The sequence below is a fragment of the Microtus ochrogaster genome, chromosome 16, assembly GCF_000317375.1.
Source record: "Microtus ochrogaster isolate Prairie Vole_2 chromosome 16, MicOch1.0, whole genome shotgun sequence".
Taxonomy (NCBI): Eukaryota; Metazoa; Chordata; class Mammalia; order Rodentia; family Cricetidae; genus Microtus; species Microtus ochrogaster.
In genome coordinates this window covers 37,626,674-37,652,922 of record NC_022018.1, presented here as the reverse complement: position 1 = coordinate 37,652,922, position 26,249 = coordinate 37,626,674, and the positions used below count along the sequence as shown (strand labels likewise).

At 37.8% G+C, this 26,249-nt stretch overlaps 1 protein-coding gene across 1 annotated transcript in view; it reads left to right on the top strand.

The window, feature by feature from the left end:
* Gmds (GDP-mannose 4,6-dehydratase) overlaps positions 1-26,249 on the top strand; it is a 537,005-nt gene that overhangs the window by 219,914 nt on the left and 290,842 nt on the right. The window contains exons 5-6 of the mRNA XM_005355009.3: positions 12,080-12,272; positions 13,129-13,233. Of these exons, the coding sequence (XP_005355066.1) occupies positions 12,080-12,272; positions 13,129-13,233 (298 nt within the window). The remainder of the gene's footprint in view (positions 1-12,079; positions 12,273-13,128; positions 13,234-26,249) is intronic.

Here is a 26,249-nt window from a genome sequence, read left to right as displayed (position 1 = left end):
CCTGCTTATATTAGCTTCACTGAGCACTGGACACCATGCCCAGTTCCATCATCAAACTTTTGTTTATTGTGTATGCATGTTTGGGTACTACATGTAGAAGCCAGAGAACAGCCTGTGACAGTTAACTGTCTCCTCTATGAGTCTTAAGAGATTGAACTCATGTCCTCAGGTTTGGTGACCTGAACCATTACTTGCTGACCATCTCACTGGTCCTTATGTAGGCAATGATTTCTGGCATATTTTCTGTCATGTTTGGCTTACTACTGAATAGAATATAGGAAACCATATGCAATACGTACAACATTTTATTTATTTATTTATTTATTTATTTATTTATTTATTTATTTATTTATTTATTTTGCTTTTTCTAGACAGGGTTTCTCTGTGGCTTTGGAGCCTGTCCTGGAACTATCTCTATAGACCAGGCTGGTCTCGAACTCACAGAGATCCACCTGGCTCTGCCTCCCAAGTGCTGGGATTAAAGGCGTGCGCCACCATCGCCCAGCACGTACAACATTTTAAACTGCTGTCTTGTTATATTTTTATCTTAAAACCGATAAGGAAATAACTAACTCAGTACATTAGATTTTTAAATTCTTTGATTTTGCTGATTGTTTTTGTATGTATTTGGAAGAATTAACCTTAAATGTGCTGGCATATTTGGAATTTATGTTTCCTATTTTGTTTCTTTGTTTGATCTGCCCAAATCATCCTAAACATATCTACTTATGTTTTAATAGCCACAAGAGTGTGGATTTTTTTGGACATTTATGGTCTTGATTCTTCACTGGAAGGTATGGTACTTCCATGGATTGCTTTTACTCGGAGTTTTTCCCTCCAAAACGTAATTATTCTTTATGTTTCTTTTAGTGTTCTCTTTATCACAAATAACCTTCTTTATCTTTTACATATTCAGTAAGTTTTCTGTACATTTAACCTTTTTCCCTGCTTGTGAGGCTGTAGGGAGATGATGAGGCCTGAGCCAAGCATGCTGTGACTCTGAGGACAGATCTCAGCTTCAGGGCACACTTACTCTTGCCAGGCAGACGTACACAGGGAGCCTCTAGGTCTGTATGTTCTGTGTCATGGTTCAGCACAGAGTTTGGCATGCCCTCGGTATGGGAGAAAAAGCTCATGAATCTTTCTGCAGTCTCAGTGTTAGTTATTGACGTTTACAGCCATAGCCTTGTCACACTAGGAGTCATGTGCTATGCTATTTCTGCTACTTTAGATAGTAGGGAGAATTTTAGAAATATAAACATCAAAAGATCTCAAATATCTGAAAAGTTGTTTCATTTCCTGCTGAAATTAGTGCTTTTAGTTACTGGAGAGCTGAAGTAGCTGACTGTATTTTAAAGGTCTCATCATTTTGGACTCTGACAGACAAAGAGGGGCCTCCCAAGCTTGGTGAGTAGCTATTACCCACTGCACCTGACTAGCCCCATTTTTCTCCATGGAAACCTGTCTTGCTGTCTGTCTCCCATTCTTCCTTCCCAGTTTTGTGTGAAAAGTCCTGGGAGACGTAATACCACACTTGGTATGTGGGCACCCTGGATGTTTTGGTTACTTGAATACTAAACAGTCTTCTGGTTCTCCCATGCTTACCATGAGTTTCCTTTCTCTCTGATTTAAAGACAAAGCTTCCCTCTGGAGTGAAGGTAAAAGTCTTAAAAAAAAAAATCAAAAAACAAAAACAAAAACCTTTCTTCTTTCTTCTTTGGGTACCTCTGAGACCCTCTTCCGCCAGAGCAATCCTTGGTCCTTTTTCTGTTTCTCTCTAGTCTGACCACTGAGCAGCAGCCGGTCCACTCTGTGTAGGAGCTTGCATAGCCTTTTTACACACTGCCTTTGCTGTGGCTCCCACTACCACCTCACAGGTGTGTAGTGCCAGGGTTCTGCCTGTCCAGCTCCATTTACTTCTTCCTCTTTAATTAAGAAACCCTTCTCGAAAAACGCTGTCTTAACCACCATATTGTACTGGTTGAATTTCCTAAGCTCCCAAATCTCTCAGTGTTAGATTATGCAAGTCTGTCACATGAGTAAACATTCCGAAACATTTTTATCATTTTTTTATTCTTAGGAATGTAAGAAAATTCAGAGCTTATGCCTCTCTTCACTCATTTTGTGAAGTCCCCCTTAGTCTCTTTTGAGCTTCCTGGGCTGTCTTTCTGGCTGGTACTGTCAGCATGGTTTTTCTCACGTGAGGCTCTACCTCAGAACATCCTCCTGTTGTTGCTTGCGTGTTCTGTACCTGGATTATCTTTTCTCTTCCATGCTGCTTATATCCTATCCCACAGAAAACCTAGGCCACCAGCTAACTATGTCTAGCTCATTGTAGGAAGTATGCTTCAGTAAAAAATATTAGTTACCAGAGTGTATAAATTGGCAGTGATCCGCTGTTTCTTTTTATTGTTTTTCTCTCATGTTAATTCCGGTTCTACTACCTATCAGTGGTTCCAGAGGCAAGTTTCCTCATTTTAAGCTTCAGTTTTTACAGATATAAAATAGATATAATAGCAGTCTTGAAGTGGTAGAGTGCTTCTGAGAAAGGTGGCCCAGCCTATAGCTGTGAGTGCTTACAGTGACTCTGGCCCTACTGCAGCTGTTACTTCTTTGCTTCATACATTGCTATTATTATGTTTAATTTTTATAGTAGTAGATTTTCACTTCAAAGTGTAATACCATATTCCCTACTCTTTTGCCTTATTTTTCTAGATAGTGTACATTATTGCCAAATTTACTTGAATTCTTGTTTTGTATTGTTCATTTTCTTACACTAGAACATATTTCTAGAGGACCATGACTCTTCTTTCTGCCTTCAGATGTGCCTCGATGCCTAGAACAATATGATGACATTGGGAATTTCACCATAAATGTTTATTGAGTGAGCAAGAACTATGTAATTTAAGTTCTGGGTCCTTGTTCATGGAAAGTCATAAGTTTCATCAGTTTGTCCCTATTGAGTCTGAGTGTGTGTGTGTGTGTGTGTGTGTGTGTGTGTGTGTGTGTGCGCGCGTGTGCGCGCGCCATGTGCATTTTATACCAGTCATACTGCCGTGCCACTTGTCTGGGTAGTTAATCTTGAAAAAAAGTCAGGAATATCTTGTAGTAGGGAAACAGGGTGGTAAACTTTCATTTGACCTTAGTAAACTCCCAGGAAAGGTCATTTTCTCAGTCATGAATAACAGTCACGCATTGCCTGTGCTTTAAAACCTCAACTCATTGTAATAAATCTTGAAAAGAAGCAAGGTTCTTATACATAAATGTTGAAACTTGACATTCTAGGCAATTGCTCATTTTCTAGAGCCATTCTTTATTCTGTCATAAATATGTCACTGTACCAGGCTGAGCACCATGAAGTCCTGAAAGAACAAAGTGATTCCATTTAGAATGTGGAAATGTGCCCATTTCTCAAATGCCAGGAAAACACTTGAAGCCAGGTACAAATTCTAACTTGCCTATCTTCTTCACAGCACATTTCAGCACTGGTAAATTTCTACCACCTTTCTCAAAGACCAAACCCAGTTTGCATAGCACATCTCTTTCCCCCTTGAGGACCCTTCCTTCTTTTGTTTCCTCTTCAGCAGACTTGTTAGCTTTGGCCTGCTCTTCCTGATGGATGCTTTTGCTGGAAGCTGTGGTTCAGAAGAGCACAGGAGTCTTTTGACATCTTTTCTTGCTGAGCAACAACTGGATGTATTTTGTAGTCACGTCCCATTCTTCAATTCTAACTTGAGCTTTGCTTATTTATGTTTTTGTTTTTGATAATTGCTTTTGATTCTTTAAGAAATCTGTTTTTCTTCTCTTGATTTTGGCCTGTTTTAAAAATTGTTTCTAGTCAGCTATGGTGGCACATTCCTTAATTGTAGCACCTGGAAGGGAAAGACAGGCAGATTTCTGTGAGTTCGAGGTCAGCCTGGTCTACAGAGCAAGTTTAAAGTTTAAAGTCATTTTCAGAAGTTTTATTTCTTCTAGATCTGTCCTTAATTACAGAGCTTACTGATTATTGTTCTTAACATTGATGTCATTTTATGAAACTTGTATGCTGGGAATATTACTTATTCTGTGGGAGATCACTTACCTGGCAAGAATAAGGCCCTGGTTTAGATTGTCATCACCAAAAGGAAAAGGAAAAGAATTAGGAGTCTGTATCCAGCTGATTCTTTCCTCTATCCCACTCCATCTATATTGTCAGTTCTGTAGATTTTAAGTGTATGCCTACACAGCCTGTAGGAGAGTCTGGCCCACACCCACTTTGTACTGTGCCTCCACCTTAAGAACAGGCATATGGAACAAACTCTTACCTAAAGCTTGGTCTAAGGATACTTGTTTCTGTGTATTTGTTGCTGTTTGTATGTGTGCTCATGTTTATATGCTTTGTAGTGGTGGCAGTAATGGTAATGTGTATCTGTTTAAAACACTTAGGTTTATATTAAATCAACAGTGTATGTGTATTTTCCTAACTGCTCTGGAGGTTGAGACAAAAGGATCACCTGAATCCAGGAGATCCAGAACTTCCTGGGAGTATCACTGGACTCCTGTCCCATAGATAGATAGATAGATAGATAGATAGATAGATAGATAGATAGATAGATAGATAGATAGATAGATAGATAGATAAGAGATAGATAGATAGATAGATAAGAGATAGATAGATAGATAAGAGATAGATAGATAGATAAGAGATAGATAGATAGATAGATAGATAGATAGATAGATAGATAGATAGATAGATGATAGACAGACAGACAGACAGACAGACAGACAGGCAGATCAAAGCATTTATAACTATTCTTCTTTTGTGCATTAGACAATCTGTTTCAGCCCTTGCTAAGGCCTGGCACTTTGAGCCGTGATGTCTTGCTACCCACCTTGGCTAATTCCTGTCCAGATTCTAACGTGTTTGTAGCTTTTTGTTTCCTTAGCTTCTGCTGTTTAGAGTCAGGGCTACACAGCCAATTCTTTTTAACTTTCTCCATTTAAATTTCATTATTATGTGCTTAGGAATGGCAGGGTTAAGTTATGGACTTAAAGCATGGCCACATATTTTTCTTGTTGACTTCAGTTAACTAAACTGAGGTATTTGAACTTTATCTGGAATCTCTGAAGGACTTTTAGAAAACTGGGATTCAATGAGATTTTAGAATTTAGAATAATAATTTTAGTATTGGGGAGATACAGTATAGAAATGCCAAGCAGATGAGTTCTCTTTTTCTGGTTGTAATTTTTAACTGCTTAACATATGATGTTGGAAACACATTCATATTTTATTATATGTAATTATAAATATATAAATATATGAATTATAAATTATAAATATGTAATTACAAATCTTTTAAACAATACTGTAATTGCAACAAGATAAGAAAATATCATACAAAATTATTTGTGGTTGTAAGCTTTTATCTGGGCTGTAAGAATTTCAGTGTAGGCTCAGCACACAGTGAGTAAGACATGCTCAACTGGTATTGCCTTCTGATCAGCCATAGTCTCTCCAGAGCCCCTTGTTAAGTTGTAGACACATAGACAGAATGCTACAGAATAGCATTTACTCACATATATGTAAACCCAGGGCTCTTCAATCCTGATACATGGCCACTACTGAAACGTGCATGGCCAGTGTGGTTTTTCTCCTGATTTTCATCCTTAATCCTCAACCCCACATGTCACTGCTACTACTAGAAGAGCTTTCACATCATATCCAGTTCCTCATGTGGCTATTTCCTCCATGTTTTTTTTTATTTTTCTTTTTAAGTCTCAGAGTGTCATGGCCACACTTTATAACCCTCTCATCAGGGAGCCCCTGCAGTTTCCTTTTTATCATTTTCCTGCCTCTTACTCATCCACACCCACAAAAGAACAAGCAGGGTAGTAGGAGGCAGGTTCTGTTTTCCTAGCCTGTGTTTCCTGTAACAAGGTCTTATTCCCCACATAGTCAGACCCACACCTGCTTGACTACCAGCTCTGACAAAAGATTTGTATGTGGTCCCAGCTATTAAGTAAATGCTAGCTATCCCTACTTACTCCTGTTTAATAGAAACAACTAACCTAAGATGGAAAGCAATGTTTTATTGTTGCCCTCTTTGATTCATAACTTTCTCTGGCAGAGGAGCTGTAAACAGTGCACACTGCAACTACTTGTGTGGTCTGAGACATTTCCAAACAAGGCATCATGAGCTTCTCTTGAAACTTTTGTTAGAGGAAGCATTTTTCTTGTCTTTTTGCTTTGTTTTACTACATTGAGTTCTTTCACAGACAAATCACTTTCTCTGAGATGACATGGAATTAGAAAATTTCAAGTAGCCAGGCGGTGGTGGTGCACGGCTTTAATCCCAGCACTTGGGAGGCAGAGGTAGGCGGATCTCTGTGAGTTTGACACCAACATGTCTACAGAGTGGGTTCCAGGACAGGCTCCAAAGCTACACAGAGAAACCCTGTCTTGAAAAACCAAAACTAGATAGATAGATAGATAGATAGATAGATAGATAGATAGATAGATAGATAGATAGATAGATAGATAGAAAGAGACATTCACAGGGGAGGCAGAGGAAAGACTTTAAGTAGAACAGGCTAGTCTCAATGTAAGAACAGCAAGATGGCCAGAGAGGTCAACTTAATCATTCCTAGAATGAGTAGGGAGAGAATCATCTGAAGTGGTTGAGACAGCTTTGTCAGTTTCCATGAAGAGAACATTGGGAAGCTAGGATGAAGTGGTGAGAAGACTTGGATCTCTGATAACTACTGAAGGGAAGAAATAGTTAAATAAATCCTAAGCTTTGTTTTAGATAGATACCACTTATATGGAGAAACAGTGAGACAAAGAGATTTGGGAAGAACATCTTGAATTAGTTTAACTAAGGTGGTATTCAGCAGACTGGAGTTGTGTGCATTGTGATGCTGAGATGGTTAGTGGTGTGGTCACATGCCTAGAGTGTAGGTAGGAGAAAAACTAATTCTCCCAAACATGCACACAGGCCCTGGGCCTGGAGCAGAGATGTCTTAGACCTGTTAGAACAGCATTACAAACTGGAAGGTTGCCACCGATGGAGTGTGAGGAGATCTGGAATAACGTGAGGTCAGGAAGCAGACGAAGAGCTGTTCTGGAGAGAGAGTTAGGGCAGTGTTTGGTAAACGTGGGTTTTTCCCTATGTTGTTTTCTTTTATAGCAGTCTGATTTATTTGTTCTGTTTACCAGTAAGATGCTGCTCGTAGAGTCACCACACTTCTAAAAAATGCAGCTATTTTTTATGACTCTAGTCAAAATTTAAAGATATGTGTATTTTAATTTTGAATTTAGGTCTTCACTGAGCTAGTACTATGATGCTTACATCCTATGTCTCAAGCACAAGAGCCCCATAATCTCCAGTGGAAACCATTTGCTGCACTCGGATGTGCAGTAGGTGTGGCAGATTATGGTATGGTAGATAATGTGCTTGGTGGTGGCAGTCCTCAAACTGGAAGTCCTATAGCCAGTGTTGAGAATATAGAAAAGAAATAGTAATTTTTAAACCACCTCCTTTGGCTATTAAGTATAACTATAGTTTTAATTCAGAGATCATAAAGCTGTTTCTATAATGGGCCAGATAATACTCTAAACTTTCTGAGAATCTCATTCTATGGAACAAATTCATTGAGCCCAGTGATTGTAGCATGGGAACAACTGTGGAAAACATATAAAAGAATGACTGTGGCTGTGTCCTATAAAAAACTTTATTTCGTAGTGGGCAGCTGGCCAGAATTGGTTCATGGGCTGTAACTCTCCAGACCTCTAATGTTTTGAGAACCGTACTTTTAACCTTTAAAGTTGAAGCTATAAAGTACTGTTTTGACTGGCGTAGACATTTAGTTGTTACTTTTTGTTCATAAGTACTTTTTAAACAATTGTCTTTATAAACTAACCTCATTCTACAAAATTTTGACTACCAAATATATGCATTCTTTTACATGGAGTTATATAAAAAATTATGTAAGAATATTTTAAAATTGCTGACAGGCAGCCATCCTCCCCCATCATCCTCTGCTGCATGTGCTGCCATCATCCTAACCTCAGAGGATACTTTTCCATGAGTATGTCCTCTGAATGGTGTCCCACTGCTTCTGTCAAGTTGAACAGTTTCCTTCCTGTACTACAGAATCTGCAGGGACACTGGTTCACGGAGAGACGAACACATGTGCAGTGTTCTCCATATGACTCTGTGCTTGCTGTTCACTCTCTGTTTCAGATGAAATGCTTACCTGTTCTTCCATCTGAGTCATGTGTTCATTCAAACTGCTTAGAATGATATCTGCCCAACACTGTGGACTTAAATAACACTGTTATTGTTTCAATAAAGCTGTTGACACTCCTGTCCTGAGGCCTTTTCAGTATGTGTTCCAATCAACATAGGACCATGATTTTTCCTGAGAACAAAACACTCTGTGTCCAGACCATTCAACAGAAATATAATAACCTTTTCAAAAATATGGTGTTGGGACAATTAGATTTCCATCTGCAAATAATGAAGTTGGACCCCTAATTAAACACAAAATTAATTCAAAATAATCATAAAAATAAATGTAAGGGACTAATTTATAAACATAGAATATAATATGTGAGTATATATTAATTTTACTTTATTCAAAATATAACACGAAAAGCATGCATAACAAAGGAAAACGAATAAATTAAACATTTTTTCATAAGCTGCTGTTTAAAATGATGAGAAGGAAATCCTCAGGATGTGAAGAGTTTTCAAGTTAAGTACCTGGCAGCGGACTTGTGCACAGTCCAGTGAAGAGCGCATCTTTAAAAAAAAAAAAGCACGGGCAAAGGATTTAAGCTTTACTGATGCTCATTAAGTATATGAGACTCTAGTGTCTGTAGTCCGATAAAAATGTTTATCAAGAGCACAATGAGAAAAGACTTTAGACCACAAGTATAACTATAAACTAAGACCACAAAAATTGCTGGTTAGGATGTGGAGAGATCAGAACCCTTATCTGTATTAGTGAGTGAGGAGAGTGAAATGGAGTGGCAACTTTGTAATCATTAAACATGGTATTAACACATGTTCCAGCACCGGGGCCTACTGTATCTAAGATAGATGGAAACTAGTTGCAGAAGCCCACATATTACGTAGTATCATTCTTAGGAAATGTTTATAGTAGGTAAATGGATAAAGGAAAAGAAGAGTGATCAGTGATTGTCCAGGTCTGAGTGGGAGCTGGGAGCTTGGAAATGACTACTGATAGCTGCAGAGTGTTTTGAGAGTGATAAGAATGTTCTGAAGTGAAATGGTAATGATGATTGCACAATGCTGTGAATTATGAAAACCAGTAAATTGTAAACTTTAAAATGGAATGTTTTATAGTAACTCTGTAAACCATTTTATAGTACATTTTATGTATCTCTATAAAGTGTTATTTAAAAAGAATAAAATGGGCTAGGAATGGTGGCGCATACTTTTAATCTCAGCACTTGGAGACAGGGTCAGGTAGATTTCTGTTAATTTAGGGCTAGCCTGGTAAACAAGTCAATCAGGTCTATATAGTGAGACCCTGTAAAAATACAATAAAATACTGGAGTGATATCTCAGTTTGTAAGAGGATGTGCTTTGCAAACAAGAGGACCTAAGTTCAAATCTCATGCATCGTTATAAAATCTAGGTATGGTCATGTCTACCTGTAATGCTAGCGTTGGGGAATTAGGATCAACAGATCCTTATTTTGGGAACTTGCTGCCCAGTAGGGACAGTTCAAAACATGAGTTTCCTTTGTACCTTACCTCAGAGAATAGGGTGTGTAGCCATAAACAAAGACATAACATCTCCTTATGACTCTGCCTGATGTCTACATTCATACAGTTTTTATCCATCACACACATGTGTGTACACACACACACACAATGGGCTGGGGTCTAAAATGGTCTTATTTTTCCTTTTGTGGCTTTTTAAACATTGTAAATGAAATACACAGTTTTTCTTTTTAATTTTCTGGCTACCCGCTAACTTTACATATAGCCACAGATGATTTGGATGTAGAAGGTAGAATTCTTATTGAGCAAGTGATTAGTTTTTGACAGTGCCGTATACCCATGTACAAACCATGACTTATGTTCAGGGGATATTCAGTGGCCAAGAAATAATTAATGGTCTTACCCTTTTGAGAGGTTTTTCACATGAAGACTAAGGTGATTCATACTACAATGATATGGCAGTGATAAGGTTTACAACCTCATCATTCTAAAAGGTTTAAAATAAGGTTCATTTACTTATCATTTATAGAAGTTATTTAAGAAATAAGCCTAGAAATTACATGGTTATGGGTAGTTCTTTTGTCAGCTTGATGCAAACTAAAGTTCTCTTAGAAAGAAACCCAAATTGAGAAAATGCCTCCATTGGATTGGTTATAGGCAGATCAATAGTGTTATTTACTTGATTAATGATTGATGTAGGTGAGCCTAGCCCACCGTGGGCAGTGCCAACCCTGTGCTTTTGGTCCTGGGTTCTATAAGAAAGTTGGGTGAGTAAGACATAGACATCAAGCCAGTAAACAGTGTTACTTTGTGGCTTCTGCTTCAGTTCCCACTTCCAGGTTCCAGCCTGGAATTCCTTACCTGTCTTTCCTCTGTGATGGACTGTGATTGGGATGTAGAAACCAAATAAATTCTTTCCTTCCCAGGTTGTTTTTACTTATGTTCTTTTGTAGACAGACTGTACTTTTATTTCCCACTGTCCAGACCCAAATAACCACATAGAACTATATTAATTACAACACTGTTTGACCAATGACTCAAGCATATTCCTAACTAGCTCTTACATCTTAAATGAACCCATTTATATTATTCTATGTTTCACCACGAAGCTGTGGCTTACCAGTAATGCTTTGGCAACTTTCTCCTTTGGCAGCTTAATGGCATCTCTTTGACTCTGTCTACTCTATATATCTCTGTTCAGATTTCCCACCTGGCTTTACTCTGCTAAGCCAGTGGCCAAAACAGTTTTATTCATCAACCAATAAGAGCAACACATATACAGAATGACATTCCACATCATTCTTTATCACAGAAATACAAACCTAACTAAGAGCAAAACTCTTTCCTTTTAAAAACCATTTTGAAAAGCTGGAATCTGTTGAATTATATCTCAGTACCCTCCTTGAAACTAGTTTGTATAAACATTAGCATTTGTTACATCCACTGTTACTGTACAGTTAAATAAATAAAATCATATACTTTATAGATACCACCATTATTCTTGTGCTCTTATTTTTAAAACAAAAAGCAAAAGAGTTCTTTTAAAGGTAAGCTATGCGATGGTGGTGCACGCCTTTAATCCCAGCACTCAGGAGGCAGAGGCAGGCGGATCTCTGTGAGTTCGAGACCAGCCTGGTCTACAGAGCTACTTCCAGGACAGGCTCCAAAGCCACAGAGAAACCCTGTCTCAAAAATGTCTCAAAAAATCAAAAAAAAAAAAAACCAAAAAAATAAAAATAAATAAATAAAGATAAGCTATGGCCAGGTGGTGGTGGCACACACCTTTAATCCCAACACAGGGGAGGCAGAGGCAGGCGGATCTCTGTGAGTTCGAGACCAGCCTGGTCTACAAGAGCTAGTTCCAGGATAGGCTCCAAAGCGATAGAGAAACCCTGTCTCGAACACCCCCCCCCTCCAAAAAAGGAAGCTATGGTTTAAAGTACATGTTCTCAGCCTTTGGTGCACAATCATCCACTGGGGCTCATTCAAACCATGACTTTTGGACTCCTCCCCACAAGAATTTGGTTTAAGCTGAATTTTTAATGAACACCTTTTGAAGGATAGTGTATTATTCCATCATGCAAAGATTCCCAGGGATACAGCTAATGCTGAGGAAAACAAGGGTGTTAGGATGTTTATCACAACTGCTGAATAGATATTGACATAGCTTCAGCTATTTGATACTGGAAGTAGATGATATCCACATTGGAAATTCTGTTACAAAATAACACTTACTTTCTTCCTACCAGCATAAAATCCCAGGTTGTAAAACTGTTGTGCTTGTCACCTTGCCGGCATCCTTCACTGATGGCCTTCAGTGCACTCATCTCCACCTTCTCTTTGCAGATTTCCTTTGACTTAGCAGAGTACACTGCAGATGTTGATGGAATTGGCACCTTGCGGCTTCTGGATGCAATTAAGACTTGTGGCCTTATAAATTCTGTGAAGTTCTACCAGGCCTCAACAAGTGAACTATATGGGAAAGTGCAGGAAATACCCCAGAAAGAGACCACACCTTTCTATCCGAGGTCACCATATGGTAAGGACACTTGTGCCCAGCTGTATATATAGCTCTCTGCGGCTGTGGGGATGTTTCTGCTTTCATTCTGTATATGTGTCATACCTGGTCATTTGGATGTGAGATTGCCATTTATAGACTAAAGTTGCTGGACTTGTTGGGAAACATACTGTATGCATTATTGCCATTGCCTCCAGGTGGATTAGCACTTCATTCACCAATCTCTGTTCATCCAACCTTTCTACACAGATCACTTCAAATGAAAATTAGACCCAATATAACTCTTTTTCTAAGCTGTTTAGAGATTGTGCTGGAGCAATGAGCTTTTGTGTTGTTTGTTTTTATTTTTCCCCAATGAGCTTTTGTGTTGTTTGTTTTTATTTTTCCCCATGACAATTTCTCTGAGTACAAACCTAGGAGGAAAAAACAGACTTATATTACCACATTTGTAAAGAAATTAATGAAAGATATATACGATAACATTTTTAAAACAATATTAAGATCCCAAATATCTTCTTTCTAATTTTCTAAAAGTTTGTGTGTGTGTGCGTGCGCACACACACATGTACTAACATGTGTACTTGAGGGAGTGGGGGAGACAGAGACAGACACAGTGAAAGACACGGTGAAAGGGAGCTAAGAAAGATGAACTTGTTATATTCTATAGTATAATAGAATAAATAGATGGTAAAAGAATTAATGTTATGAAGTAGTTTTATTTCTAATGCACAAGATTAATTGGCACACAATGTTTTGGATTGTGGTTCATATTAGCCATTTTGATGCATTATAAGTAATACTCTGTCAGTTATTACTTGTCTAAGGTGAATGAAAAGCACAGTCCTTTAGAGTAAACTTTAACAAATTATTCCAACAGGTGCAGCCAAACTCTATGCCTACTGGATTGTTGTGAACTTCCGCGAGGCTTATAATCTCTTTGCAGTGAATGGCATTCTCTTCAATCACGAGAGTCCTAGAAGAGGTGAGTGTGTACAGTATCAGAGGAGGGCTCTAGACTTTGGCAACAGAGAATGGTGTATGTATAGTCTGTTGATGTTCTATAGATTGAAAAGTTTATGTCTGCTCCTCTTAGAAATATGGTAAATAAAGAAATATAAATCAGGCTTTAATTTATCAGAACTTTTTAAATTCTTTGTGAAAGGCTGGACTGTGTGCAAATTTACTGTTTTCGTTAGTAGTTTTCAACCCAAGTATGGGAAATTACTGTGTGAACACAAGCAATGAGAGATAAACTGCTGGTGGTTTCTGTCATTCATTACTGTTTACCTAGACTCAACCAGTTGAAAAGTAAGTATCTTCCCTTTATATTAGAGAGACACCAGAAATGATTGTTTCTCGAATGTATTCGAAAATCAATTTGAAATAAGTCCTTAAACATTATTTGTTTTGCTTGTTTGTTTTCTTGAAAGTTGTATTTGCTTGCGTCAGTTTAGTTATCTTTGAGACTATTGGCATATCATTTCTCTGCCGCCAGCATTAGGTTTTCAGTGAGAAGACATGTACTCCACCCTTCTGACCAAGTGGAACACGAGAAATGTTAACATGCCAGGGTGTTTGGAGGGGAATAGAACCCACAACATCAGTCTTTACAAAGAACAACTTATTTGTGTCATCTAAATTAGAAACATTTTATTAAATTTAATGGTCACTTAGTCTTAGAGTGTGAGAATAAATAAGAAGCCCAATATTAAGAGTTGGTTCTTGCCCAACAACTAGTAATACTTATAAGTATTTCAGTGAAATTTTATATGACTACATACTCACCTAATTAAACCAACAAGTCATAGAGAAAGATTAAAGTGACAGGCTTATAAAGGTGTCTTTAGCATCACATATTTTTATTTTATAATTGCTTAAGTTAGCAGTTCCCATGATGGATTGTTAAGGCATGATTACCAGCCTGTCATCTCTGAATACACATGTACTCATCATTTCTTTAATTAGTTTTGTGTTCTGGATAATCCTGGCAAGGGTAATCCTGTCTCTTTTCGCACAAACATGCTTGTATATTTTGTTGTGTTTCTGTATTTTTTTCCCTCTTCAATCTGACCCATTTCTGCTACACCACACAGAACAAGTAAATGTTAATTGCTCTAAGTCAGGTTAAGAGAGGAAAAAGCATTCTTAGGTTATACAATAAAAAGACAATTTAAATATTATGCTTCTGTTGGTCCTCTATTTGCACCCTATAAATGAAGGCTTTTCTTCTATATTGATTATTTTTTGAATTTTAAGAGATAATATTTATGAATTTCAAAGAAAAATTTTAAATGTTATAAGAGGTAAAGAAAGAGTTCCTTCCCTCATTTATATTAAGCTTCCTACAACTGGAGCCACTATTATCATGCCCAGAAATTCCCTTTATGTTTTCAGACCTGCAAAGATAGTTACCCATATGTCTTGGGTGTCTGTTAAATATTTGTTAGATTTGATCTTGGGCATCTTAATAGCAGGGTAAGGCTCTTGTTTTAGAAACCGTTAGAGAGCCCACAGTGGAAAGGGAGAACTGGCCTTCAGAAATCCTCCTCTAGCCTCCACACATGTGCTATGACATACTCATGTCTACACAGACACAGATAGCCAGACAGACATATACACAGACTAATATAAAAATTATCAAAACGTTATCCACATTAAGATTGTTAAGGAAGCTGGACAATGGTGAGAGCGCCTTTAATCCCAGTAATCGGGAGACAGAGACAGGTGGATCTCTGTGAGTTTGAGGCCAGTCTAGTTTACAGAATGCATTCCAGGACAGGCGCCAAAGCTACTAAGAAACCCTGTCTTGAAAAATGAAAATGAAAAAGATTATTAAATAAAACTTGACCTTGTAATATAAACCAGTTTATTGTTTTATTACATATACAGAAATCAGTACTATTCCATTTTAAAACCCATTTCTATATTCAAATAATAAAAACAGAATTTATATTTGTGCCAGATTGAAACTATCTTATAGAGGACTACATTGTGTTTTCACAGCTCTACCATCTGAAGACATACCATCATGCTAATAGGCATTAGATAAATATTTTTTAAAAAGAATGAGCATCCCCTATTTCAATAAAACTTTACTGACTTAAAATTAGGATAGCAGAATTAAAAAACAGTAAAAATTTATAGGAGACTTTTTAATGAATGTTGTTTTAATGGTTCCACACATGCAATAATTAAAACTAACACAGACTATTTGTAGTAATGATTCAGTCTGATGTACCTTGAAGAGCATTATGCACTTTTAAAATTTTTAATATGTGTAGCTACAGTTTAGGATGGCACTGAAGGTGACTTCATTTTAGCTTTGCACCCTACTAACACAGGAAACACACGTTTTGCTAGTTGGAGTAGTGAAAAATGTCAACATAACCCGAGATACAATCACAAATCTCCAATTACTAGAACTCAGGCTGATGTATTTTGGTTAGAAATAAGTTTTTCTTCTTCTGAAAACTGCTGGCAGTCTCTTTTGACTGTACCATAACATTTTATGGTAGCTTATGATTGAAAAAGTTGTGGGAGAGCTATTTTTTAATGTAAAAGACCAGACTTTGACAAACTATGCTTTATGAACCACATCTAGTTCTTTCACTTGTGTGTGTGTGTGTGTGTGTGTGTGTGTGTGTGTGTGCACGTGCTCATGTGCACACACGCGTACAAACAAAGTTTAGTTGGAATACAATCATTCTCATAACTTTGTATGTTGCTTATGGCTGTATTCATACCCTGTATACTGAAAACCCTAAATATTTACTGTCTAGGCCTTTAAGGAACATTTAATGAACATCTAGAAAACTTACAGTGGGTTTCTCTCATATTTGTATTTTTCTAATTTTTATAACTAAAATTATTCAACAACTCTCTTGAAAAAAATAGAAAATAGCCAACTCTCCCAAAATACTCTCAGAATTTTTGAGAGAAAGACATTTACACAGATCATCATCCTAAGTCTAACAAATATCAACTCAGGCTGAAAAATGATCCTGGGAGAGGGAGGACATATGAACTTTGTTCAGGCATAGAATCTGTATGTAAGAGTTTAAAAAATCTGTATGAATGTATGTATGCATGCATAAAAATGTATTTATGTGAGAGAGGGTATGTGTGTGCCTGGCACATGTGTGGAAGTCAGAGTACACTGTGGTTGCTGGTTCTCAAGCACCTTCCGCTTTTTGTTTGAGGTAGTCTGTCATCAGCTTGCAGCTTTGCATTCCTGGTGCCCTCAGAGTTCAGATGCTCTGGAGCTGGAATGGAACTACAGACGCTTGTGAGCTACTATGTGGGTTCTGGAAATGAAACCTGGGTCCTGTGCAAGAGCAGCAACTGCTGTTAACCACTGAACCATCTCTCTAGTCCATAAAGCATTGTTTTAATGAAATATCAATGTGATTGGAAACAAATGACTAGAGTATCATTAAGCTGTCAATAAAAGAAATAAAACTGATAAAATGCATTAAAAATCATGAGGCAATACCCAGTTTATAAAGTACTTAAGATAATTAGCAGTTTAGGACTACCCACAAATGGATGGTGTGCTGCCACTGTTTGGATTTTGAGCCATTTTTAGATGATATAGCACATTCCTCTAAATATGGGCTTCATAAGAAATCATCTATATCTGTCTAAACCCAGTATTCACCTCAGTGACATTTTAAGGTTCATGAACTTGTGGTTTTTAGTGGTAGTCTTGAGTACTTGTTGAGTTGCCAAATGTCTCTTTTGTAAAATGTCTATTATCATAAGTCAATCTTCAGAATTTTTAAGCTGCCATTCCTGTACAAAATTAATTGCATAAGTTAGATTTCAAAATAATTTCCTCATTGTTTGGTTCTAAAGTATACTGGTGATATTTTGCTTTAAAGATTAGTTTCATACTCTTGGTGACACTAGGGGAGTGAGAGGTTAGGAGAATGACTTTGTTCCTCAGGGGAACATGTCCAGTGTCTGAAGACAATTCTGACTGTCACAGCTGCCTGATACGTGCTAAGTAGATAGATGCTGGGGCTCTGCTGGGTATCTTACAGTACATAAGAGTCCCTCATAACAAAAACACAGCAAAGTCAGCCCAACAAAATAGCACATGAGTTGAATGTAAGAAACCAGTGCCCTACAGCATCACGTGAAGAATCTTCTTGGAGAAGCAATATGAATGCCATTTATAACAGTAGAATTTGGAGTTGGATGCCTTTAGTCCCTGCCCTCTAGAGGGAGAGGCAGGCATATCTCTGTGAGTTCAAGGTCAGCTTGGTCTACAAAGTGAGTTCCAAGGCAACAAAAGCTATATAACAAGACCCTGTTTAAAAGCAAGCAAACAAACAAAAATAAGATTCTGTTTTTCTTTGAACACTTTCACTGTGTAGGAATCTTTTATGGAGCTATAGCAAGTGTTTACCACTCTTGTTTCTATAGGTGTATACAAGACTGCTCTGGCCATGGCTCATTGAGTCACACGTGGCTGACCTGGTTCAGGAAGGCAGTCAGTCATTGTAGTTTCAGGACTGTCCTACTTTCCAAGATGGAGCTCTCATTTTAATCACCTGGTCATTCATAAAACCCTGTCTTTAGCTTTTACCTTCAACAAGAAAAAAACTCTGTATTTGCTAGTAAACAACCATTAAAACAGGTGACTAAAAATAAAGTGTGAGCTGTTTCCTACAAATGAAAGTTTTTCTTCAAAAATTTTTAAAATTCATGACAATTTGGTACTTTAGGAGATGATACAATGCATAGTATTAGAAAGCACCCTGTCTTTCCATGTGAGTAATACCCTGGAGTAAAATCCTCCTCAGAATGCCAGTTTACAAATTACAGTCATGCTAGTATAGTAATACCAAGGAACAAGCAAAACAGTGTCACTAGCTCCATGTTTTATTTGTACTTTTTTTTTTTTTTTGGTTTTTCAAGACAGGGTTTCTCTGTAGCTTTGGAGCCTGTCCTGGAACTAGCTCTTGTAGACCAAGTTGGCCTCGAACTCACAGAGATCCGCCTGCCTCTGCCTCCCGAGTGCTGGGATTAAAGGCATGCGCCACCACTGCCCAGCTTTATTTGTACTTTTATCAAAGGTGCTTTGTGATTTCTTTTATAGACGAGCATCAGAACCTTAACTCACTGGTGGTGGTGGTGATGGTGGGGACAACAATTGCTACCCATTTTGAAATCTGGGGATGAAGTAATCTATTGGAGTTCCATGGGGCCTTAATAGATTGTAACAACCATTTTGCCTGTTCACAAGTGGTTAATTGTTGGCTACTAACCTTGCCTTTCTGGTTGGAGTACAAAGTGATAGCATCTCATTTGTCATTGTATGTGTAGCCTGTGATAGTCCACAGATGACTTGCACCTTTGGGGATTATAGTGCTGTCTGGCCCATTTTACTCTCTGTGGATAGATACAGCATAATTGCTTAGTCATGAAAGGCTGCTGAAGCCATCCTTGTTTTACTACAAGTGGTTATTACCATCAAACAAAATTTTTCCTGCCACTAAGCAAGATGATACTTATACGATTGTCTAATTGAATCCAAGGTGTTTTCCTCCATAAGTTTCATAATTTGTACGTAACATTTATTTGAAACCAAACTGTTAATTGATGTCACATCTTCCTGCAAGATGGCCAGGCAGTTTTGCTGAGGCTACTTGAAAGTTCTATGTCTCTGACAAGTTATTCATTCCGACCTCAGTTTCCTCATTTACACATGGAAAGAATGACTATACCTGACAAGGACATTATGAGGGTCATGCCTTATCAGTTCCTTGTGCAGGTAATAAGGGCATATATGAAAAATCTTAACAACATACCTTGTACATGTGAGCATTCTTTGCTTGCTTTTTCTTTTCTTTTTTACTTTTTCTTTTCATTCCTTTTGTACCATGTTCAGCAATGTTTTGAAGGCTGTTAGTTTCTTTTCTTCTCTCCTTTCAAGGTAAAACTCTGTAGGACTCAGCTCTGTAGTAGGATTCTAGTTACTCTTGAGTAGGATAGTAAGGAATGAAGGCAACTAAATCCATGACTACAGGATTCACTGTATCAGTGTAGTCTGGAGACATTTATGAATTCTGAAAAGATAAAAATGGAAGTGGTGTTGGAGAATTACTTTCAATGTAGGAAAAGCCATTTGTACGGGGGATTGCGACAAGCAAGCCAATTCTATCTGAACTAGGAAAGTAGAAAACAAAACAGAATTAAAGAATAATGGACAAATAACAAAATTATCTATGAAAGATCATTTAGGAAATTCTGAATATTGTTTATAACCATTCATGTACTATTATTAATGGTCCTGTGAAATTCATTTGTGCAGAACATAAGGCTTTATTTTTAAAACACAATGAAGAAGCAAAAAGAAATATCCATGTTGCCTTTTAGATATACAATTGAGAAGTATATAGATATACATTAGTTTGTGCAGTGCTAGGTATGGACTCTAGGGCCTCACACATGCTAATGGAAACACTACCTTGCAACTGTATCTCAAGCCCATGGTTATGATTTAAATTACTAGCTATATAATGTTTAAAAATTGTTTTTGAGACTATAATATAATTACATCAATTTACACTTCCTACCCCCCTGTTCTTTCAAATTTTGGCTTCTTTTTTCTTTAATTGTTGTTGTATATGTGTATGTTCCTAAATATATAAATACAGCCTGCTCATTCCATGTAATGTTTCTTGTATGAGCATATTTTTAGGATTGACTATGTGTTTTGGATAACCAGTTGTGTGCTTTTCTCAAGGGAAGACTTTCTCCAGCTCTCCGTATTCCTTGGTTGCTTGTAGTTCTCTGTGTAGAGCTGAGGCCTCATGGGCATTCCTTTTCCCACATTATCATGTACGTTGGTGCCATTTTTGTTCTAGTAATATTTAGACAGCCGTGTTTGTGAGACTTCATGGATATAGTTTTTGATATTTTTAGGAGACACAATCTCACAGAAAACTTCCAGTTCCTCTTGCCCTAATAATCCTTTGTCCTCTCATTTGTAATAATTCCTGAGCCTTAGGTGCAGCAGTTCTGTTGTAGATGCTTCCTTTGGGATTGGGCTCTACAACTATGCATTTTGATATGTTGTGTTTTTCTATAATGAATACTGTCTGTTACAAAGAGAAATTTCTTTGATGAAGGGTGAGAACTACACTTACTTATGGATATAAGGATAAATATTTAGAATATAGTCAGGTATTATTCTAATTAATAAAGGTAGTATTTGCAGATTTTCCTCCAATATCTATGACTTCACTAGCCCTGGTTAATTGCCTGGGTTTCCATTACCAGGCATGATTTCCCTCTTATTGAGGGCTCATAAGTTCGATTAGAGAGCTGTTACTTAATGCCAAGGTATTCTTGCTGCTACCTTACTTTTAGGATTATTGTGCCCTGCTGGTCATTATTGTGGTTCATGCATGTCATAGCTGAGTAGGGCTTCTGTTTGTTTCCTTCCTTTAGAAGCTTGCTTGGTGCCTTCTACTACCATGAAAGCCTGTCCTCTGGGAGGTGGGTTTTAGGTCAGTTCCAGCCTAGGGACCTCTGGGTTCTGTGTTTGAAGGTCATGCTTTCTTAAGCAATAGGAACTTACCTTCTACCTCTATAGGACAACCAAGGGCTATAACAGCAGCTTATAAATGGCCGGGAGTTTCTTGAACAATCATTACAAACAATTCAAAAGAGGGCTTCTCTTGCCTGGTGTTGTTTTTAATTATTGTTGTTATATGGCCAGTGGCTCTTGAGGGAATCAGTCAACCAAGATGGGAAAATTTTATTTAAACTATATAGGTGTGTGTTTGTGTGTGTGTGTTTAATAGTATGATTCCTTATGACTTTTTCAGAAATCCTTACTGTTGTTTTACCCTCCCACCTCCTTCTTCAGTGTGTATCTTCTTCCCTCTCCCTAACTAGAGTTCTTCACCTATTTTTACCCATTTCCCCTTCACTTGTACACTGCTATTTGACATTGCCTTTTGAAATAAAATGCATATTGGGCTTTCTTTTTAGAATTTAGAGTCTAAGGTTTCTTTTTCAGTGTTTGCTATGAAACGTTATCCTCATCTACCATTTCTTGTGTGCTGAGACTAGAACCCTGGACTTTAAATATTGCTAGCACTTGCTCTACCACTGATCCACACCCTTAGATCCTCTTCCTTGTAGCTGCCTCAGGTGGAGATACATACCTAGTCTTCTGCGCAGTTTCAGGCAGGCCCTGCTTCTTATTAAAGGTGTGACTTTAAATTCATTTCTCAACCTCTGTGAGTTATGGTTTACTCATCTGTGAAATTGGATGATGATAGACTTCACTTAGGGTTGTTATGGGCATTAAAGGAAATAGTGTAAGTGAAGCTATTAGCACATTAGCCTTACTGCCATGACCACTGCTAGGTTCCCACCTAGAGATAAAGATTCAACTTGTGTCTCCTCACAACTTAAAATTCAATAATAGTAAAGCAGGATGATATAGGTTGGAATATATTGCAGTGGTAGTATTTGCTTATCATACTCAAGGCCCTGGGTTCTGCTACTAGTACCACAAAAATAAATTAAACACAAACCAATAAATAGAAATAATAAATAGGGAAATAAATAACAGAATAAATAGTTTATTTAATTTGTTTTGCCTGGGTAAAGCATGAAGCTTTGAGAGCTTCTTTATTGGTAGTTAGAGAGTTACGATGTTAGAAGTAGTGTATGTATATCATACTAAAAATTCTATCTGTGCCTATCTGTGCTTCTGCTGTGTGTGTGAGGCATATTTAACTTTTAAGTGTTGTTTTGCAGATATTCTTAATGTGTGTTGATTCTAATGATTGATAATTTTTGCTGTTTAAGAATTTATTTTAATGGTAAATTAATTTTTATGACAATAAAACAATTTTCTATCCTAGAGTCTTTATCCAGCCACCTGATGGAATTTTTAATGCTAAAATAGAATGAAAGTTGCTAAAGCAGAGTGTACCTGCAGATTACTAACTCGTTGGGGTACAGCCAAGGTAGTGAACTCTCAACAGTAATGTTGCCCCAAACAACACCAATATAATGACGCCAGTTGATCTCAACATAGTTGGGAGATTCCACATGGTCTCTCCCCTAGATGAAGTGGTCAGTGGCTACTGAGAGAGGGAGTATTAGTTTCCTGTAGAGACAAGCTTTCCCTGAAGGTGGTTCAATTCAAAGCAGTCAGTCTTGGATATTTTATACTTAAGAACCATGCTAAATGAACTCAGTAGTTTATATATATACATGTATACATATGCATGCATGTGTATGTATATAAATGCAACAATAATAATTAAAGAAGAGATCATGAATTTGAGAGGGGGATAAATTATAGTACAGGTATGGCCTGTCACTTCTGTTATACTTCGTTTCCCCCATATGAGATTTGTTTCAGGGCTATTTAGGTTTTCCAAATCATAGACATTGCTTTTATGCAAATAAATTACCAGCTGAAAGAGTTGTGTTCAGTCTCTAAACTTCAATCCTATGTTCATAGACTGGGTAAGAAGGAGGGAGGGAGAAGATTTGTTTTCTCGTATATTATGTTCTATATTACTTAGCCTTTTTATATCTGTGACTAAAATATCCGAGGCAACAATTTAAATGGGAATATTTATTTTGGTTCATGATTTCGGGTGTTCATTTCATGTTTGCTTGTCTTCAGGCACAAGTGGGTGGTGGCAGAGGCAGACAGCAGAGTGGAGGCATAGGAGAGGGGCAGTGTAAGATAGAGCCACTAGGGAAACAGCTCTAGTGACCTATCTCCTCCAGCTAGTTTCTACCTCCCAAAGTTCCCACCACCTCCAAAAATAGCGCCATCAGTTGAGAACAAAGTGTTTAACACATGAGGTAGTGTATAATGGTTTGCATTCAAACCACTGCATGGCAAAATGGTGGCATGCCCTAAAAACATTTACAGATATTTTGTTTGCTCCTTAATTATTTTTTTAAAAGAGAGTCTTCCCTTTTACTCGCTTGTTGCACCTCCTGTTACTGCTTATGCCAGACCTATATGCACCATCCTGTACATTCCTCTCTCCTTTGGCCTTTGAATTGGAACCCAAAAAAATTGGGTACCTCAAGAAGTACTAGATGATCTCATAAGAAAAAGACCATGTGACAAGTAGAAGTGTCAAAAATTACCTTCATTGTGTGTTTTTATTTACACACGCGCGAAACACACACACACACACACACACACACACACGATCAGTTTACCTACCTACACATGATACTTAGTGATCAGCCTTTATTTCTGTTGTTTCTTGCTCTTAGAATCAAGCCATCCTTTAAAAACTCAAACTCCCAGTAAACTCACTAGCAACAGTGACTAGAGAAGATACAATGTTGCTTGTTTTCCTTGGGAAAATAAATTCACTCTATACTCACTTGCCATCAGGATTTTGCATGCATTTGCTTCTCTGTGACAGGAAAGAACAATAAAACCATATCAAAGGAGCTAAGGAAGATTATTGTGGAAGGAGACACAGTTGCCATTTTATAGACATTTGTCCTAATTTCCTATCAGATGAAGAATTTGAATCAAAGGCCTTTTGAAGATTTTCTTACTTTGCAGTCTTCATGCTGGGATGGCTGTAAGCCAATGCTATTTCTTTACAGTTACTTTGAACATGAAATTCACATAAAGTGGCCCTGCTTTGTTTCTTAAATGTCACTACACTTCCGAAGTGAGATGGAAGCTGATAAAAAATAAAATAAAATTTTAGTCGAAGAATTTTAAGTTTTAACACTGTCAACTAATTATATAAACACTGTCATTATTTGAAATAGCCATATGAATTCTAATATAAGTCAAAAATGTAAAATGATATGTGGTAAGTCATTTGTTTAATGCTAATGTCATTCCTGAAAAAAAAAAAAGACTTGATTCCACAAGATGATATTTATCTCTCTAAATTAATCCCAGGAACTTTCGACTCTTAGGTATACTGAATCTGCTTATGAGGAAGAACTCCTTCGTGTTAGATTGTCCCCAGATTCTTACAGTCTGGGGGGGGGGGGCTCTGTGTAGAGATTTCCAAACATGGGAAGGCAGACAATAAATTTATGTGTATTCAATATGGACACAAGCTGCCTGATATAGCCAGGGAATTTCTTTGTTATTACCTGACCTCAGTGACCCTCCATTGATTTGAAGTATGGCCTTGAGAAACAAGCGTATCCCATTCAGAGTTTAAGCATGCCTGAGAATTTGGAGCTGTCACAGGAGAAATAATCAGGCTCACTGTATATTGTTTTTATAAAGAGATTTCTTACTATTTAAACCACTGAATGGACCTGCATCCTTTCTCTCCTTGCTAAGGGAAGGGGGATTGAACACCTATCATGTGTTACAGACCATGCCAGACACCAGTCTAAGTGACCAATATAATGCTTGTCATTAAAAACTTACAGTTGGGACAAGAAAACTAAAGCTTGATGGTATATAATTTTTTCAAGGGCTGAGGAGGGCAAGTAGGAGCAACTCTACCCCTTGTGGTAGAGTTTGGGATACCCACAGAGATAATAACAGAAGTGTCCAGCGGTAAGAGGCACAGTATGGACACAAATTTTTCTGCCAGTAGAAGGGCATGTCTAGAAGAGAGACTTTTTCTTGCCGAGATGTCTGCAAACAAAGACATAGCTGGCATATCTATGCCACTTGGCACAGTTGTTAAGGCACACAATAAGGAAGAGACACTGGAGAGGAGAAACATGACAGATCACATGGGACTATTCTGCGTCTTTGGCCACTCAAGAAAGAGTATTGTAGCTGGATTTTTATTTAGAAAATATGGATTTTTAGTAGACATGTGGAAGAAAGAAATGTGGGGACAAGAATGGCACCTTATAGCAACGGCAGGAATCCCAAAGGAAAAATGCTCAAGGGATGGGCCAGATGGAATTGTTCATCAAGTTTGGACTTCTGATCTTTCTAAGACTCCGGCTTTAGAAATATAAAAACTCATGTTCAGTTTATGGAAAATAACTAATTAAGTATATCAAACAGGTTTGTATGGACATTTTTCAAGTATAACAATGGCATTAAGGTTAGTTAGAGCCAGAAACTTGAGTGTTGTCTGCTGGCTTGTTTTTCTTTATCTCTTTGTGTACATGTGCATGCGTGCATGTGTGTGTGTGTGTGTGTGTGTGTGTGTGTGTGTGTGTGTGTGTAGTTTTAATCTTGGTCTAATTTTTCCAAGCTATCTGTTTCTATGAAGCCAAAGCTAGTGTCACCAACACCTTCTTTTTCTTCAGTGTAGAAGAAAATGGGTCTCTTTTAATTCTCTTTGAGAAAGACCCAAGGAAAATTTATACAGTTCCTGCCTGGGCTGCAGCTGCTCTCTCAGCCACATAAAAGGATAGAAAATTCTTTGGGCCAACACAAGTAGACTGTCCCTCTGGAATAAAAATTGGTGCAATCAGATTGGTAGAGTCAGGCCAACCCCGGTAGTACTAGACAAAAAGGGAAAGAGCATAGTGATGTTCTGTGGTGTAGTATGTAAATGACTTCACTACTCTGTGGCCTACTGGACTGTATACAGAAGAGCTGCTTAATTAAGACTGTTTGAGAAATACAGTACTCACAGTGCAGAGAAATTATGTGCTAGGGGAAGAGAGTGTTTTAGATTTCAAAAACAAATAGGGGCCTTCAGTCATCTTTTGTGTACAGCATGCCTGCATGTGTGTATTCTCTCTGCCTTTTCAGGTGCCTAGAAATGAACTGTCTGCAGAGCCTTCTTCCTCTCCCAGCTTCCTCCTTGACCCTCTGGTGACAACGGTTTTCAATTCTCCCAGTTCAGTTTCTCCCTCCTCACTAGGTCTTCCCTATCAGCATACAAATTTGTTACTTCCTCTTCATTATGGAAACCATCACCTGTGCTGTAACAAAGCTTGCCTGAAGATCAGAGTGCAGAGCTAGCCACTAGTTAACCATAGAGGCCAGGCAGTGGTGGCACATACCTATAATCCAGCACTCAGGAAGCAGAGGCAGGT